At 50.3% G+C, this 16,137-nt stretch overlaps 4 protein-coding genes across 4 annotated transcripts; 2 read left to right on the top strand and 2 right to left on the bottom strand.

Moving 5' to 3' along the window:
- Nucleotides 1-1,367: 1,367 nt before the first annotated feature.
- On the top strand, nt 1,368-8,419 carry MIND_00815400 (uncharacterized protein; the record flags this gene model as incomplete). The annotated part of the gene is made up of 6 exons (XM_037364828.1): nt 1,368-2,013; nt 2,069-2,223; nt 2,279-3,803; nt 3,949-4,626; nt 4,674-6,158; nt 6,207-8,419. The coding sequence occupies 6 exons, from the start codon at nt 1,368-1,370 to the stop codon at nt 8,417-8,419; spliced, it is 6,702 nt and encodes a 2,233-aa protein (XP_037218070.1).
- Nucleotides 8,420-9,255: 836 nt separating this feature from the next.
- MIND_00815300 (Sulfite oxidase mitochondrial) lies at nt 9,256-11,455 on the top strand (the record flags this gene model as incomplete). Its single annotated transcript, XM_037364827.1, has 13 exons — nt 9,256-9,326; nt 9,381-9,463; nt 9,522-9,744; nt 9,800-9,922; nt 9,974-10,013; nt 10,079-10,155; nt 10,201-10,314; nt 10,362-10,608; nt 10,665-10,723; nt 10,786-10,908; nt 10,965-11,010; nt 11,069-11,196; nt 11,248-11,455. The coding sequence occupies 13 exons, from the start codon at nt 9,256-9,258 to the stop codon at nt 11,453-11,455; spliced, it is 1,542 nt and encodes a 513-aa protein (XP_037218069.1).
- A 586-nt stretch (nt 11,456-12,041) lies between these two features.
- Nucleotides 12,042-14,431, bottom strand: MIND_00815200 (Alpha-galactosidase; the record flags this gene model as incomplete). The annotated part of the gene is made up of 11 exons (XM_037364826.1): nt 14,103-14,431; nt 13,953-14,042; nt 13,760-13,897; nt 13,537-13,708; nt 13,296-13,426; nt 13,174-13,248; nt 12,935-13,121; nt 12,790-12,886; nt 12,621-12,741; nt 12,220-12,574; nt 12,042-12,173 (listed from the first exon to the last, which is right to left on the bottom strand). The coding sequence occupies exons 1-11, from the start codon at nt 14,297-14,299 to the stop codon at nt 12,042-12,044; spliced, it is 1,695 nt and encodes a 564-aa protein (XP_037218068.1). The 5' UTR covers nt 14,300-14,431.
- A 142-nt stretch (nt 14,432-14,573) lies between these two features.
- Nucleotides 14,574-15,646, bottom strand: MIND_00815100 (uncharacterized protein; the record flags this gene model as incomplete). Its single annotated transcript, XM_037364825.1, has 3 exons — nt 14,574-14,671; nt 14,727-15,466; nt 15,525-15,646. 3 exons carry the CDS (start codon nt 15,644-15,646, stop codon nt 14,574-14,576), a joined length of 960 nt encoding a protein of 319 aa, XP_037218067.1.
- Between the last annotated feature and the right edge of the window lie 491 nt (nt 15,647-16,137).

Raw genomic sequence — 16,137 nt, 5'->3', positions numbered from 1 at the left:
ATCTCAATTTGATGTTCAAGTTGCCATCGTATCGACTATCGAGTCCGAGTCCTGGTTTGTTCATACTACTTACCGGGAGTACTAGTATATGCCATCATGATGGTGGAGAGCCATTTGCTCACACAGCACTTAATGGACCCTCCAGGTATGCCAACTTGAATGATAATAGTCAACGTTAATAAGAGGTTATCCGAGCCTTACATAGAACTTTGCCATTGCCTAATGTGGCCACTCAAGTTGTCGATTCATTGTGCCATTCAAGTTGCTAATGAATTACAGATGACTTTTGCAACTTCGCTCAACAAATAGTTTTGAACTTGATCAAACTTGAACACTGGTCACAGCCTCACAGGCCTAGCAAACGTACAATCCCGGTTGTTTCGAACAAAGAATCAAGTTTAGGGTGGCTCAGTTCTCAGACTGCACATCCAAGTTTCGTTTGAAATGCCAGTGAGGATCGGCGCCAACTTTCACAGGTACACGTTGCTGGCTTGAGGCGCCAAACTTCAAAGTTCCAAAACTGCCGATGCATCACTTCACACTGGCACTGCGAATATCAATGGATAGATAATGGAGGCCAGAGAGTTACCTGTCAGTGTGCGAGGAGGGTAATTATGCGCCAGTCGGTGCTGGTAATGGGTTGAGTCGAAGTCGTGGACCGGCTACATCTGCACTCACCGCTAGTGTTGCAAGTTTTACCAATGCTATTAGTACTCACACATTGACTGTTTACTGACGACTGAGTCATTAACATGTAAGACGAGTAAATCGGGTTTGAATTCGGGCTCTGAGTCAATGGCTGTCAACATAGATAGCCAACGGCGGTATGGCGCTGCCAAGTTCACGCGGTTTTATTGGTCGGTGATTTGTAGAGTAGCAACGTCCGCAACTACCGTGGAGTCGAACAAAAAGTTTTCGGCGCCAGAGAAGTTGGGAGCTGCCTTGGAGCTGCCAGTGGATGCGCGAATATCACCATTGATGGAAAAATTGGGAGTTGATATCAGGATTCAGCTGGTATGCAGTTCTCAAGTGCTGGGAGGCATAATGTCACAGCATCTGGCCGGGAGGACAGATAGCGTGAGCGGGAACGAGAGGGGCTAGGTGCGATGCCTACGTGAGGGTGGAAGCTAAGTGGAAGCCAGAAAAAGCTTTTGTTGCGGGATGAACGGAGTCATCAGCCGATGTTTGTCCTGAACAAACAAAGTTGAGGCTTGTTCAACAACGGCCACAACAGGAGTCTGCATTGGCCGGATTTCCTTCCCTACGCCTTTTCCCAGTCTTTTTCGCTCTCATAGACTGAGATATCGTGCGCATCCACCTCGGGCAGGGGAGAAAAAAATCTGACGACTCCCACAGTTTGATCTTACATGGCCGAGCCAGTGGACCCGCTTGCGGCTGCGGTGAAACTCCTTGACCGGCCCATTTCTTTCAAACTCGTCGCCTTATGTTCTTCCCCCCGAGCACTTCCCGACAGCTCTCGACAACCAGAGATTGAAGTCGAAACACCGCGAGCTTTTTGGCGTAAAACGGAGGAGCTCGAGTATATTGGCCCTGAGCATCCAGACGCTGCTCATTGGACGGACTATCGCATTGTCGAGTTCCTCTTTCAAACCGCCGTAACGATACCGCCAAAAAGTGAGAACAGGTCCGACCCATGGGTTACAGTCACGCAGTCGGACGGGAAAACTACCACCACCCTTCCGAGAGGCTACCGCGTGCCGCTGCTGTGGCTTCATCGGGTACAATGGGACAGTTTGCGTTTGCTGCTTTCCGTGGGCAAGTCGCTTTGGCCATGGCTCCGATTCGACGTCTTACATATTGGGCGGTTGACGAACGACTTTTTAACGAAGGCGCGCACGGAGACGAAAATAAAGAGGCAGTGGAGGTATCCGAGGTTTGACAGAGTGTTGACGCGGTTCTTCAATGGGTGGATGGGTTGTCGGGAGGTATTCATTTGGGACTTCTACAAGGAGTTTAAGGATGAAGAGTACAAGGACGATGCTGTCTCCCTCCGTACGTGAACTTCTTCTTCTCTTGTTTCGATCTGACCTTACTTTCAACCGTATAGGCTGGGCGCAAAAGGTCCCCAAAGGAATTCAAGGTTTTGCTGTAACCGAACAAGAGGTTCTCCAGGGAATATCTGCTGAGCAATACATGGATGGTCTTGTCATCGACAACGTTCAAAAGACAATAGAATGGAGTATGCCCCCTGATCAACCTCCAGTGCGTCTTCGTCGTCGTCAACATGTTCTCGTCGTGCTAATCATCTTCACTATAGTCTGCTGAACCCCCTCCTGTTTCCCGCGGCTCATCCCCTCTCACATCCGATGCTGGAAGCGACAAACTTGTCGCAGAGGCTCTCAAAGCCAGACCTTCCGAACCATCCACGCCAACACCGGCTTCCCAAAATGCAACACCAGGCCCTTCCCGTTTCCCATCGCTTGCCATCAAAACCGAGCTTTCTGTTCCACGGAAAAAGCCACCGCCAAAGCCCCGTCCTCCGAGAACTGAGGGGACTGCATCTGCTCGTCCGCTCCGCCCTCGAACACAAAATGGAAGCGTGTCCAGCCCAGCAGTTGCTTCGCATGTTTCTCGATCAGCTTCAGCCAACAACTCCCCCGCATCTGCTGTACCATATGACTTCACCGCCACTGTCGAATCGAGAGGCAGGAAACGCAAGATCTCGAACGTGTATTCGCGCTCTGCCTCAGGCTCACCATCCCCCCTGACTTCAGACGAAGAGGAGGATGGAAGTGGGAGTTATAAGGGCTCAAGCAACAAGGGTTCCAGGACAACTGCTTCAGTATCGCGCTCACATAGTCAAAGTCAAACCCCCGGTGGAAGAACATTCACAACACAGAGCCGCATCGTCATTCCTCGTCTTTCTGCCAGCAGTCACGATGTATATTCGCGGCCGACTCCAGAATCACAATCAGTGGTCAACCGGAACGATAATATCAATCCTCTGATGAGCAGCGCAAGTCGGGGCCCAATAACTATCTCCGGACCAACTGCATCGGCAATGTCGTCAATCTCGGCTGTTTCCACCTTTAGTGGTACTAATCTTGAGCCTCACGTGCCTAGCGTCAGCCCATCAGAAACTCGAAGCCCACAAAAACCCCCTTCCCATCGTTTAACATTGCTCCAGCAACGGCACTATAAACTCGCCGCTATCGCATCATCTCCTTCACCTTTCCCATTCGATGTTCGGACAGGTCAGCTCCCTCCCCTGCAAACGTGGCGACATGCAGAAGAGCTTGACTACATCGGTCCCAAGCATCCGAGCGTACTTGCTGGTGCTTGGAGTGATTGGGAGATCGTCGAATATATGGTCGAAAATGTCTTCACGATTCCTTCGAAAGCTATTGACAACAAACAAACATGGGTCGAGGTCCAAATGGTCAATATTACTCCTCCATCATATCCGAGTGGTGAAGCGAATGAGATGGCTGTCGACAAAGATCCAAGTAAAGGCTACGTGTTGAATCTTCCTCGCGGGTATCGCATACCTTTGCTATGGCTAGCCCGCGTACAGTGGGACTGTCTTAAAGCGCTCATTACGGAAGCTCCAGAGTACTGGGAGGAACTCAAGTTCGACTTGCTGCATCTTGCAAGACTTTCAGGTGTTTTCCTCGCCAAAGCCAGGACGGAGCCAAGGATCAAGCGGACATACCGGGACGTTATGTTTGATCGACCGCTTTCAAGGTTTGTTACTGGTTGGATGGGAAGCAGAGACGAGTTCGTGTACGATTTCTTCCGAGAATTTAAAGAAGAAGAGTACGAGGATGACATGATCTCAAAGCGTGCGTATATTCGCCTGCATTATAGTTTCCCTTCATCTGGTCCCTTTTAAACCTGTTGCTCTATTTGTTTTGCTTCATTGTCACTTAGCCGTCTTCTCTTTTTTCCTCCTCGTTCGGGACTGACTAACATCACGTTCTCCTCCAGGCTGGATGCAGAAAGTTCAAAAAGGTATCCAGGGCTTCGTTGTAACCGAAGACGAGCTTAACGAGGGCATCACTGCCGAGCAACATATGCATGGACTTCAACTTGATCGCGAGAACAAGACTTTTGCCTGGGTTGTAGATGGAAAGCGATTTACACTCCCGCCCAAAGGAACAACAACATCGACGATATCTCCAACGGCCATTGTTCCAGATGAGCCAATGCAACTCGAAGCACAACCTCTTCCGACGCCTAAGTCACCCTTATCTCTCTCGCAACTGGCCCAAGTCCATTCGCCATCGTTGTCACCATTGACACCCACGATTCCGATGCCTTCCGTCGAGCATTTATCGCTCAACAGCAACGACGAAATGATGGAGTTGGACGCTGCTGGGAATGATGCGGTAGCTGAGCAGGCGAAAATTGGCGACCATCAAATGACGCCGCCATCTGCAACCTCAGCTTTAGGAGACCCTCGTAGGTTATTCGACGAGCCAACCCCAGATCGCAGTCCACAGCCCAAGAGAGTACCTGAGCCAGCAACAACCGTTGCAGATCCTCGTTCATTGTTCGACTCGCCCGAGCCCGAAACAACCCAATTACCATCTGCTCCAACACAACAATCCAAAGGGCAGGAAGTCGATACTTCGTTTGATAAGGATACTCATATGGACTCGAAACGTCCGTTCTTTGATTTCCCGTGTTCTCTCTCACTAAAAGCAATACAGTTGACCAGGTCGATACTATCCAGTACAATGATCCTGAAAGTTTTACAACCGGGGGTGGAAATGTGACTCGAGATTCATTCGGTTTAGGTCCTGCCATTGTTACGATCCAGACTGAAGATGACGACGATCTTGAACTTGGCTTGGAATATCCACCTAGTCCGCCGAAACCAAACAAAGAAGCGCAAGTGCCGGCCGTAGCTGTATCATCCATTGACGATGTTGATTTCAACGAATCTGAGTTCTTGAACTCTCGGTTGCCCACACCGTTTGGACCTACTCCGCCCGTGGTCAAGTCGCAACTGCCTCCAGATTCGGAAAAGTCGCCTGTTTCACCTATCTCGGCGGACCCTTCGTCAGTCCCGAATGTTGATTCAGAGGAAGGACTTTTCGCGAAACCAATGGAAGAGGACGGCGACTCGGAATCAATCAGGTCATCGTCAAGTCCTGAACCCCGTCCACCTCTTGTCCTACCCCCAAGGATCAAAACGCCGGAGGTTCCGACATCAATGGCGAAGGATAAGTCTGTTTCGACTGCAGAAGAGTCTGTTGTGCCGAGCCCAATGAGGAGATCCGTGGAGATACCAGAGCAACGGCCGTCGTCGCCCCCAATTGTTTCGGAATTAGACGAAGAAGAAGAGACAATTCCCGTTCAGACATCCATGGAAGAGAAAGAGCCAGAGCTACTGTCGCAACGATTCAAGAACTTGGATGTGGAGGAGGGCGAGCTCCAGAATCCAGAAGCTGAACCTCTTACTCCGACAACAGCCCATGTTGTGCCAATTGGTGCATCTGACGCTGCCGACGAATTCCCTCCTGGATTCCACTTTATGGGGAGCCTGCCACAGGACACAAGTGAAGAAGCTCCAGCCCAAGTTATTATTGGAGAGGACCATCCCGTTCAAGTCGACACCACCATTGCCACTGACTTGCAAAATTCGATTGATGTAGACACCCCTTCGTCTCCGATTCAGTCCCCGTCATCTCTCTCCCTGCCCATTCTGGAACAAATCGTTTCGAATCTTGACGATGCCCAGTCCAAGCGCGTCAAACTCGAAGTTGTAACCACATCGTTGCTGAATGAAGACGAAGACGAAGAACCAGAAGATATGGACATGGGCACACCGATTGATTCACCTGTTGACATAGAGCCCGATGATCAAATCCCTGGAGTCGCTTCAGGGCGTCCTGAACGTGAAGACGTCAGCCAAAACCAGCAATCTGAACGTCCTAGTGTTCCAGACCCGATTCCTCCCGCCCAACTTGATCATCCGCAATATACTACCAAAACTTCAACTTCCGCTCCTCTTCCGCCTGTCCAGCAATCGCAACAATCGGTCGATCGTCCTTTCCCCGCCAAGGCAAACAATCACAACTTTGCCTCTTACGGACGCAACACATCATATCGTCGTTCCTCTCCCCCACCGCGCCCTCCTCCCTCCAACACCCATCGATTCTTTGGAAAGAATGGCGGAAATTTCTCCAAAGGTAGTAGTCCCTTATTTTTCATGGTCAACAGTAGCTGAAATTATGCAGTCAATACTATACCAATTTCAGGGCCACGTTCAAAGCTGTTCTCACGTGATCGTGAAGCCAATGGTGCCCCACCGCTGCCGCCGCCTCCGGCAGCTCATCCACATCGTTCGGATCATCCAATGGATGGACGGCGGTCACCCACTCGGCTACCTGATAACGAGAGCGAATATGATCCGCGACGGCCCTCTGTATCGGCTACATATTCGATGCCCAGTCCTGCTGTACCGCAAGCATTCCCTCGCTGGATGGGTTACACCGCATCCAATAACGAGTTATATAATCAACCATACTCTCCTTTGGTTCCGCTGAACAACCCAATGTCCGCATCCTCTTCACTCATTATCCATCCACCCGCTACAGAAACTAACAACTCCACTGATGCACCTCTATACAATGGCCAGATACCGATGCCTATGCCTGTGCCCCTACACATGCCTTCCGCAAACAGACCTCCATCTCCATTGCGACGGTCTTCAAGTCATGATACTGTCACTCCCATCCGGGTCAATTCGCCAATCCATGCTACCGATTCCCTCCGGAATCTCCTCGCACAAGTCGCACCAGATATGATGCGCAATTCTCGCCTGTTCTCGTCTTCGTCTGAAATCGAGATGAGTGACGGCCAGACGACGTCGAAACCGCCAACCCCACCTCTGCAAACACCTTCGCTGCCGTTTTCTCCGGCGCTTGCGCCCCCTCCAACGTCCCGCTCGCCTCCTCTGGAAGCCTCTCGTTCATCTCCGCCGCCAATCGAAGCCCCACGTATTTCTGAGACCGATCTGAAGAACCTCGAGACGACACTGCTACAAAAGCTTGCCGCCGAAATGAAAATACGCGAAACCGCAGGAGAGACTGCCATTCTAGACAAATTATCGAAAGAACTTGGGAGCCGATTCACACTCGCAGAAACCATGCTCTCTGATCGTATTATATCGGATGCAGAAAAGCGGGAGTTCGCTCTCTTCCAGCATGTTTCCTCCAAAGTGCAAGGCCAGCAAGAGAGTCTGGGCGCAGGACTCGCGGAGAAACTGAGGAACGAATTACGAGCTCAGTTGAAGGAGGAGCTCGCAGCCGAGATGAGGAACGAGATGCAGTCCAGAATGGCGGTGGAGATGACGGGTTTGATGGGTGAAGATTGGAAGGGGCAACTCAAAGATGAAATACTCCGCGATTTGCAAGGGGAGCTGCGTGGTCAATTCAGAAATGAGTTGAGAAACGAGTTGAGGGATGGCCTTGGCGCTGAATTACTGGCGCAAACGCAGGCAGAGTTACCCGACAGAGTTTCAGGGGAGGTCCTGGGAGAAATGAAGAGCGAGTTATCCAGGCAAATGAGGGACGAACTATTGGGGCCGTTGAAGGACGAACTAATCGTCCCGTTGAAGGCCCAGCTCCTAGGGGATTTGACCGGACAGCTCAAGCACGAGTTGGTGGCCCAAATGAAGGACGAACTTGTGCAACAACTGCAAAACGAGTTGCGACTCGTCCTCCAAGACGACCTCAAGGAACGACTTCGAGACGAGTTGTCTGTTGCCCTCGAAAATAACCTCCGAAATGTTCTTCGCGACGATCTCAAAGAGCATGTTGTTGCAGATGTGAAAGATCATTTCTCGGCGCAACTCCAAGACCAGCTCAAAGCCTTAGGTCAGCGGATGCAGACGCTCATGAACTCCGAACTCCGTGCCGATGTTGGAACCCAAATGAAGTCGTTCATCGAAAAGCTCAAGGGGGAGTTGGTTTCCCAGCTTAAAGATGCTCTCACGGTCCAGTTGCAAGATGGCGTCTTGGGCGAGGTAAAATCCGCGTTGACAGAGCAATTAAAAGAGGGGCTTGATGCTCAACGAGAGCAACTCAACCTCGACTTCGAGCGAAGGAAGTTGATTCTTGAGCAGCAACATCCTCGTCCCAGAGCAGTGGCTACCCCTAGTACTACTCCGCTCCCCCTTTCGCGTCCGTCGACACCGAAGCTAGCTTCGGTCCCGACCAGCATCTTCCAAGTCCGGCACCCGTTGCATCATCTCGTACTTACACCAGACGGTTCGATGGATGTTGAATCTTTGTCCACATCCAACGCGTTTCATCCAACCTCCGCACCCTCTTCACCGTCAAAGCCAAGGAGTACCAGTGTGACAACTGAGGCACCTGTTCCTGTTAAATCGCAACGTAAACAGTCGTGGTTCACTGCTGGGCTATCGACAACCTCTTCTCCCGCATGATCCTCCAATAAATGCGAGTGTTATGCTGCTTATACGACGCTGCTCACGTTAGGTTTGTCCCTTTGCTTTTCCGACGGGGTTGGTTTGCTAATGTGCAATAATTAGGTGGTTGTTGTCGTCCTTTAAATCTTCTTTTTTGTCTTTTTATTATTATGCAATCTTGTACATACACTCCATCTCTGGAAGTTAATGAACTGAAATGAATGAATTCCTAGTCCATCTTTGTAGTTGCTCTAATCGTCGGTCGAAGTTGCACGTGATCCTAACTTCATACCTTCTTGATTTGTTACTTCCACGATATACGTGCTTCGTTCTTGCTTTGGCCCACAGATAGCTCTGTTCTGGGCCGCCATAGGTGTGTCATTCTACTGTGTCCTCTAAATGGTCTTATGTACCGGGCGCTAGTGAGCTCAATCCGAGTCTTCGCGTCAACTTCCAGTTTGCACCACGTTGTCCATAGTTGTCCATGGCATCCGCCGAGTCACAGATCACGGTTTTTTCTTCGTGTTCTAGTTTTTTTTCAGTGAACCCTAACATTGGCTAACAGTCCCGATCCCTTCCGCATCCATGTTCAAGTTAGCCAGCCTGGGTGGGTCAACATTTTCGCGATGACGTCGATGTTGTGTGAACAACATGAATGGCGGCGTCGTTGTCTGTGTTGGCATTCCCGAGCGTCCCCGACCGTGATTTCGCGGTCCAATGAGCTGGCTCCGGCGAGAGACGAAAGAGAGGTGTTAGAAGCTGTTGGGCCTTGTGACGCCATATCGGCTTCTTCTCTCCCAGGAAAGGGGCATAAATAACTGCCCGCATGTCCAAACGCCTGTTATCGCCCTCCCATGGCAGATACGCAGGCTCAATCAGACCTTGAGGTCGTTCAATTCGCTGAAGAGAAACTAGGATGGACCGGGTTTGTGCCTGCCACCCAAACCTCTACTCTTACAAGACTGAAATATCTTTCTAGATACGTTGAATGGGAAAATTACCCTGAGAAGAAAGCGCTAGCGACACAAATCCTGAACACGAAAAAGTTCACTCCGATTCCTGGTGCGGATTTTTTTTCAGCTGTTGACTGCTGAGATTGGTGCTAAATGTCTCTCACTAGAGTTCCAATTCGTCCCTTTGCCCAAGACAAACCCCATATTAATTGGATACCGTTGGAAGGAGTACCACGAGGCTCTCGGCCTGAAGAGCATCGTGGACTTCAGCTGGAAGACTGTGCTGGAGGAGAAACCTGATTTGCTGCATGTGCTCGACTTTCCGTACAACGGTGAGACAACCAGGGAGCAATTGCTGCAGGGAAAGTTGACGGACAACAAATATCATTTGTAAGTTCACTTCCAAGCTACTATGCGTTGCAGCCAGCGCTGATGGAAGCTGAAGTGTCCGCAATCACGGCGGCATACCAGACATCGCTGAGGATGTCTTCGAGCTGGAGATTGGCGGAATGGTCAACAAAAGCGTCAAGCTGTCGTTAAAGGAACTCAAGGATCCTGCGAAATTTCCGTTCGTCCTTCGACCAGAGTGTCATTTTCTGAGTACATAACCGATTTCCAGGCAGATGGAAGTAACCGTCACACTTCAGTGCAGTGGAACGGTACAAGTGCACTCAATCTCCAAGTTAACATTGACTGATGATATCATTCTTGTTTTGATTCTTAGCGGCGAATTGAACAAATAGAACAGTATCCTGGGGATGGTGATGAGCTGATCAACGCGCCTTGGGGAGAGGGAGCCATGTTTGTCCCCATGTTCTTTCAAAAGCAATTTCTTATCGTGATCAGCGGGACCGCCGTTTATCGCGGCGTTCCACTGAAGAAGGTGTTGAAAATTGCTTGCGGGGGTGTTACAGACGAGTGCAAGCATCTCGAATTTATCGGCGCTGACACATACTTCAAGTTGACGTCTCTCAAACGATATTTCTCAGTCAGCTAATCTTACACAGGAAGAACAATGTCTTCAACTATGCGGTATCTGTTCCCTATCGCAAGGTTCGCGCCAACGAGGAGGTTTTGTTGGCATGGGAGATGAACGGCAAGCCATTGCCTAAGAGCCATGGCGCCCCGCTTCGCGTTGTCGTCACAGGTTACATTGGGGCCAGGAGTTGCAAGTGGGTGTATCGCATCAATGCGCTTGCCGCGCCTAGCATGGGTCCGGTCCAAGCTCAGGAATATCTGTACTATACCGCCCAGGTGGTGGAATCTCGTTCTTTCTCGAGCAGTTTGCTGATTCAATGGGTCAATTTAAGATCGGGAAACAGAACACGAAGTACTCCAACGGATTCTCGATCCAACAGATGCCCGTGTCGTGCGTATCTTGCCGCTTGACAGGTTCTCAAAGGTGGTGTCTAATATATAATTGTTGTCTAGAAGCGCGATTTTGACGCCCAGAGACAAAGAAGTTATCGTTCATGATGGTAAAATCACGCTCAAGGGATGGTCCTATTCTGGTGGCGGCAACTGGGTCGAGCGCGTGGAAGTGTCAGCAGACGGGTAAGTACTCACTTTCCTTTGATAACATGAGTTTCACTTCACTGAATATTTTATAGCGGAAGTGTGTGGTATGCAGTAGATCAAGACGATATGTCCGAGAAGGTAGGGTACAATCCAAGAGAAAGGAATCAAAGTCAAACTACTGATTACTCCGTTCCAGCACTATCACGCTTGGCGTCTTTGGACCATTGACGTTCCAGTTGATGCAGAGGGCTGGCTGGAGTTCTGCGTCCGCACATGGGACTCGTCGAACAATACAGAACCAACATTCGTTCGTTCGGCGTGGAAGTAAATCTTGCATTCTGCGCAAGTCGAGACTTGAATGCTGATAATTCCCAGCTGGGATCTCCACGTTACTTCCTCCTGCCATCGCATCAAACTTTACAGTGTCAACAAAAGTCGACCAGCGACAGCCCGTCGTCTGAAGGAGTTGGAAGAGCGCGGCGAGGGAATGAACCCATTGTCGCGACCGCTGGAATATCAACTCGAGAGTACACCAGACTATTTGGCAGCGATGCAGAAACATCCAAGGGAGCCGTTGAACTGAGTTTAAGCATGTCCTTCCTAAAGAGAGCCTGTTACTATAGCATGATCTGTTGTCCTGTCAATGTCTATACCGTCGGTTCAGTGCTAGTCTTGATATAAGGTCAATCCTCCATCCAAATGCGACCGGCTGCAATCATGATCATGAGCGCATTTGAAGGCATTGTTACATTATATCACTTGCCTGGAACTGCTTTCGTTCTAAAAACTTCTCTTCCCGGTCCCAATCATCAGGCTGTAGACTCCAGGCCGACATTTCCCAACCCACGCATCGGCCAGGGCCCGGTCTCATCGTTGACATCGTCAGACGTCCCCGCCACCACTCGTTCATCGGGGAGTGTTGCGAAAGATCGAGTTGGCGAAAAATTAACACAGAGGAACACGTGCGACGAGTAAGTAAGAGCATCTGGAGTCTGAGTCGTGCAACATAGCAGTCGTTTCAAAGATCTCCCGCTCCAAACCCAACAGAAGGCAAGGTTTCGTGGCAGTCATAAGGAGGTATGGCACGTGACCTAACGGAGGTGTGAATCAAGCAAAGTATCATGAACCCTCTTTACTAGTCGAAAACAACTGATTCAAAGACTGGACCGCTAAACGACAATACCCATACGCCAAATGTCGGGTGCATAAGCACTCGGATTCGAGAGCGTGACTGTATTCGTCTTTCCCGCCTTGAAACCGGATAGAGACACAAGATAACCTTGTAGTAGGATATCCCAGCTCTGTAGAATTGTGAGCTAAAAATCCAGAGGCACAGAAGATGCCCACCTGGCCAGAAATGGGCATTTGCACTTGTACAGCGGTTCCACCGTTCACGCTGACCATGGTATTTCGGCAGTTCGAGCAGGCGGTATTGCTGTAAGTGAAATCTGCGTTGATGTAGTCGAAAGAGACGAGCTTGGTGCCGCCGGAGCTGCCGCCATCAACACCAGTGATGGTCAAAGTTCCACCTTGCCCCACAAAGCCAACTACAGTGACGCTGGAGTTGACAGCTCGTGTATTGGCACCACCGGCGAGTGTTCCAGACGAGGCTTGGTAGAAGGTGAATGTCGGTGCAGTTGCTTTGACCGCGTTGCTGAGTTTCAGAACCAAAACACCATGAGCGGCAACTGTGGACGTGTAACTGAATAACATCAACGAAACGGCAAGCAGGAAAAGTCTCAGCATACGCGGTGGTCAAAGTTCCCAAAGAGGCTCCAGTGACCAAGTTGGTGGCAGTGGCAGAAGTAAATCCTACATCCGCCAGGGAAAAGGTGAGTGAGCGGGATGCATCTTGCCAATTGATCACGACTATAATTGGTCAGCCAACATATTGTGATGCAGAGGGGGGATGCACACCTGCTACAGTGGAACCATCCGCGAGCGGTCCACTCCACACATCCTGATCATTGGTATAACGACGTTTGAAGGCAATCGACTTTCCCAACGAGTCTTGCTAAACAGTTTGTTAGACAGGCTGTAGAATCAGCAAATCTTCTCGTACATTCAATGCGATAATGCGCTGGTTATTTAGGATTCCCATGGTCGTCGAAGAGGCGGTTGTGAGATCAGTCGAAATGATGAGCGGACTTTTGGCAGCAGCCCAAAAAGCAAAGTGGGTCTGTTGTTCGGCAGCAGTGAGTCCTGAGCTGCCTACTTCGAGTAAATCGAGGTCGTTGAATCCGCCTGGCCTAGCAAATATGGGTATCTTTCAAGTTGCTAAACGCCCAATGTGCCACAAACCCAGAGAATTGTGTTATAGGCACGAGCTGATTGATGATGCGGAAGACATGGGCCCAGCCAGCAGCGATATCGTTGCTATGAACATTTTGAAATGCGGAGTTGAAGCGATGAAAGAAACTCACGACATGCGCCACGAGTTGGCGACTGAGCTTCCGGGCCAGCGAGCAGGGTCTTGCACACCCCATTCACAGGCAGAGTAAAGGATGGGACGACCGGTGGCAGCAAGGGCATCGCGCATGGCAGTATAGTGTGTCTAAGAAAAGTTTCCGTCAAGTCACATCCGCAAATCATTCCACGAAAGCTTGCCTGTGTCTACAAAGGGTGGAATAAGAGGCCAAACAGTGAGTGGTAAACAAGACATACTGCAAACGGCGGATTATAATCCACAAAATCGGTGGCACTGACGGCAAAACAGTTGTCGTATTTCAGATAGTCGGCACCCCATCCAGCCCAAGTTGAAGCATCCGAGGTTTCGTGTCCTAACGAGCCCAAAAAGTGACCATTGCCGCCTTGATCATCGCACGCATAAGTTCCACTGAGGGTATAGTTCAGCTGTCTGAGGGGATAAAAATGGGTAGCAACGCACGCATCCGAGTATACACCAAACTTCAAGCCCAAATTATGGAGGAAAGTGGCCAAAGCCGGAACGCCTGAGGGTAACTTGGTCGTGTCCCAAGTGAAGACCCCTGCTGATGTCCTATTTTTGCCTTGCCAGCCGCAGTCACTGTATTCGACGTTTAAAGTCCCGTAGAAGGAGACAGAATGACAGAGACACGCACAAAATGACATATTTATATCCCAGCGCTGCCAGACCAGAGTTGACCAACGCTTGCGCTTGAGTATGGTACTGAGCTTCTGTTGTGGCGCATCTAAACTCATCTTCAGACTTGAGGGAGTCTAGGCGGCGAAGGAGAGTGTTGAATACTGACGAAAATGCGTTGTAGGGATTCCAGCCCATAGCCGGCGTTACCCCCACCCCATTGGAAAGCGCATTGCTGAGAGCAGCAAGAGAAATTACAATCGAGGATCTCAACACCACTTGCATATGGGCTCGAATGTCAAAGTTCCATGATATGTGAGGGTATTTAGGCACTGTCGACATCGCGGCCCGCGTCGGAGGACACATGTATGGGGGACGGCCCCGGACATGGAACAGAGGGTCATGAGGTAGGAGTTTGAGCGACAATGACTTGATTCGCGATGCGAGATGCGAGGGACGGAGGTGAAAAACTTTGGGAGTGGGAGGTGGTTGGGGAGGCGAAGTCACGTTTGAGTCAGGTGCACTTTTCGGAAGCCCTCAACACGGTCGTTTATCCGAACTTTCGACGAGCTCTCTTTCAAGTCTTACTAAGGGAGGGACTGAAGCTATTTCACTACTTGCTCACTTGTGTTGTCTAGATTTAGTAACTAGTATCAGAATCGTCGAATTCTCCTTCAAGGTCCTGTGGGCTTGTTCTTCGAGCTTCATACATCCAATCGTCCATCCAGAATCTCGTCTCTAGCAAGTTACGTGATGAGAAGAAGACGTTGCTGAGGACTCAGAGCATATTTACCTGAAACCTCTCCTCTCCTCTTCCTCTGCAAAAATATCTCCCCGCGACCCCAGTAGTCCAAGGCAGTTCCAGAAGCAGACTCATCCCATTCCACCCAGACATTGTCTTCACCGTCAGTTGGATAATTATAGCAGCCAGCAACGAATCGTTGGTCGCGTACCGGTGTGGCATTAACTGACTCGAACCAGTCTAGCACATCTAGGCGCCCCCATACGAGAGCAAGTAATACCAGCCTGGGCATGGCATCTAGCAATTGCTGAATATCATCCCAAAAGCCACTATCGTCAAGATTGTCCCCGCCACTGAGCGAGAGGTGGGTGGTCGCCGGCATGAGGGTCAGAGGTCGCAGGACACTTTTCAACCAGCCAAGGCCGTCATCTAACAGCTCGAGGTGAGTAATCCGAGAGAATGCTTCATGCCTTCCGTCAATGGATTCGAAGTTCCCGCAGAGTTTCTCCAAAGAGCATGTAAGACGACGAAGATTGTGCATTTTCGCCAGGAGCGACAAATGATTGGTCATCGGAAACTTGTGGCTAATAGCGAGATCCACTAGCCCAGTGCAAATAGTCAGAAGTCGGTCTGTATCTTCCTTTGTCACAGCCGAGTAATGTGTCAATGTGAGGCAAAGGAATCGAACTGAGTGGCGTAGAAAGGCTGGCTCGGAGTCCAAAGCGAGACGCAATGGAGGCCAGATGCCCGTGTCTGATGCGCCAACGATACGGAAGAGCATCGGCCTTATCCTGCGTCCGACTGAACAACGAACAACTTCTGGTGGAACTGACTTTGAGAGCGACATACCACAAATAAACTCGTTTTGACACCAGCATCAAGCGGATAATATCCGGACGATATGCCTCCGCTGCTTTCTCAAAGATTTCACGCTCCAATTCTGGAGGAAAGACCGGGCTGGTAAGGTCCATATAAGTTGCAAGTGGGAAGAGACGTGTGACCTAGTTACCATTTTGGGACGACCACACCTTTGAAACGACGATGACGTCTCCTCTCTACGAGTCCCCGCTTTTTCGTTCCTTCTGAGGCGGAAATGCGTGACATACGTGTTGTGCTACGCGAGCCGATCGCTGCGTTAGCTCAATTGGACGAAAAGGTTACACAGATGGAAACAGCTCTTTCCGATTTACGGGCCGAACGCGAGGCTTTGGCGCTGGACATAGCGGCGCATCAGTCACTCCTCTCGCCCATGCGCCGAATCCCACAGGATATACTACAAGAGATATTTCTTGCCTCTCTACCTACAGAAAGAAACCCAGTCATTCATCCCGACCATGCGCCGCTGTTATTTGGACGAGTTTGCCGTTATTGGCGCGACCTATCTCATCGAACACCAGTTTTGTGGCGGAGGCTTCACATTCGCGGGCTGCGCGACTACACCTACCTCACCGAAAACGGAAAC

This window comes from Mycena indigotica, assembly GCF_014461135.1.
Source record: "Mycena indigotica strain 171206Taipei chromosome Unknown Mind.scaff0007, whole genome shotgun sequence".
In the NCBI taxonomy this organism is placed as follows: domain Eukaryota; kingdom Fungi; phylum Basidiomycota; class Agaricomycetes; order Agaricales; family Mycenaceae; genus Mycena; species Mycena indigotica.
This window is presented reverse-complemented; position numbering and strand designations above follow the sequence as displayed.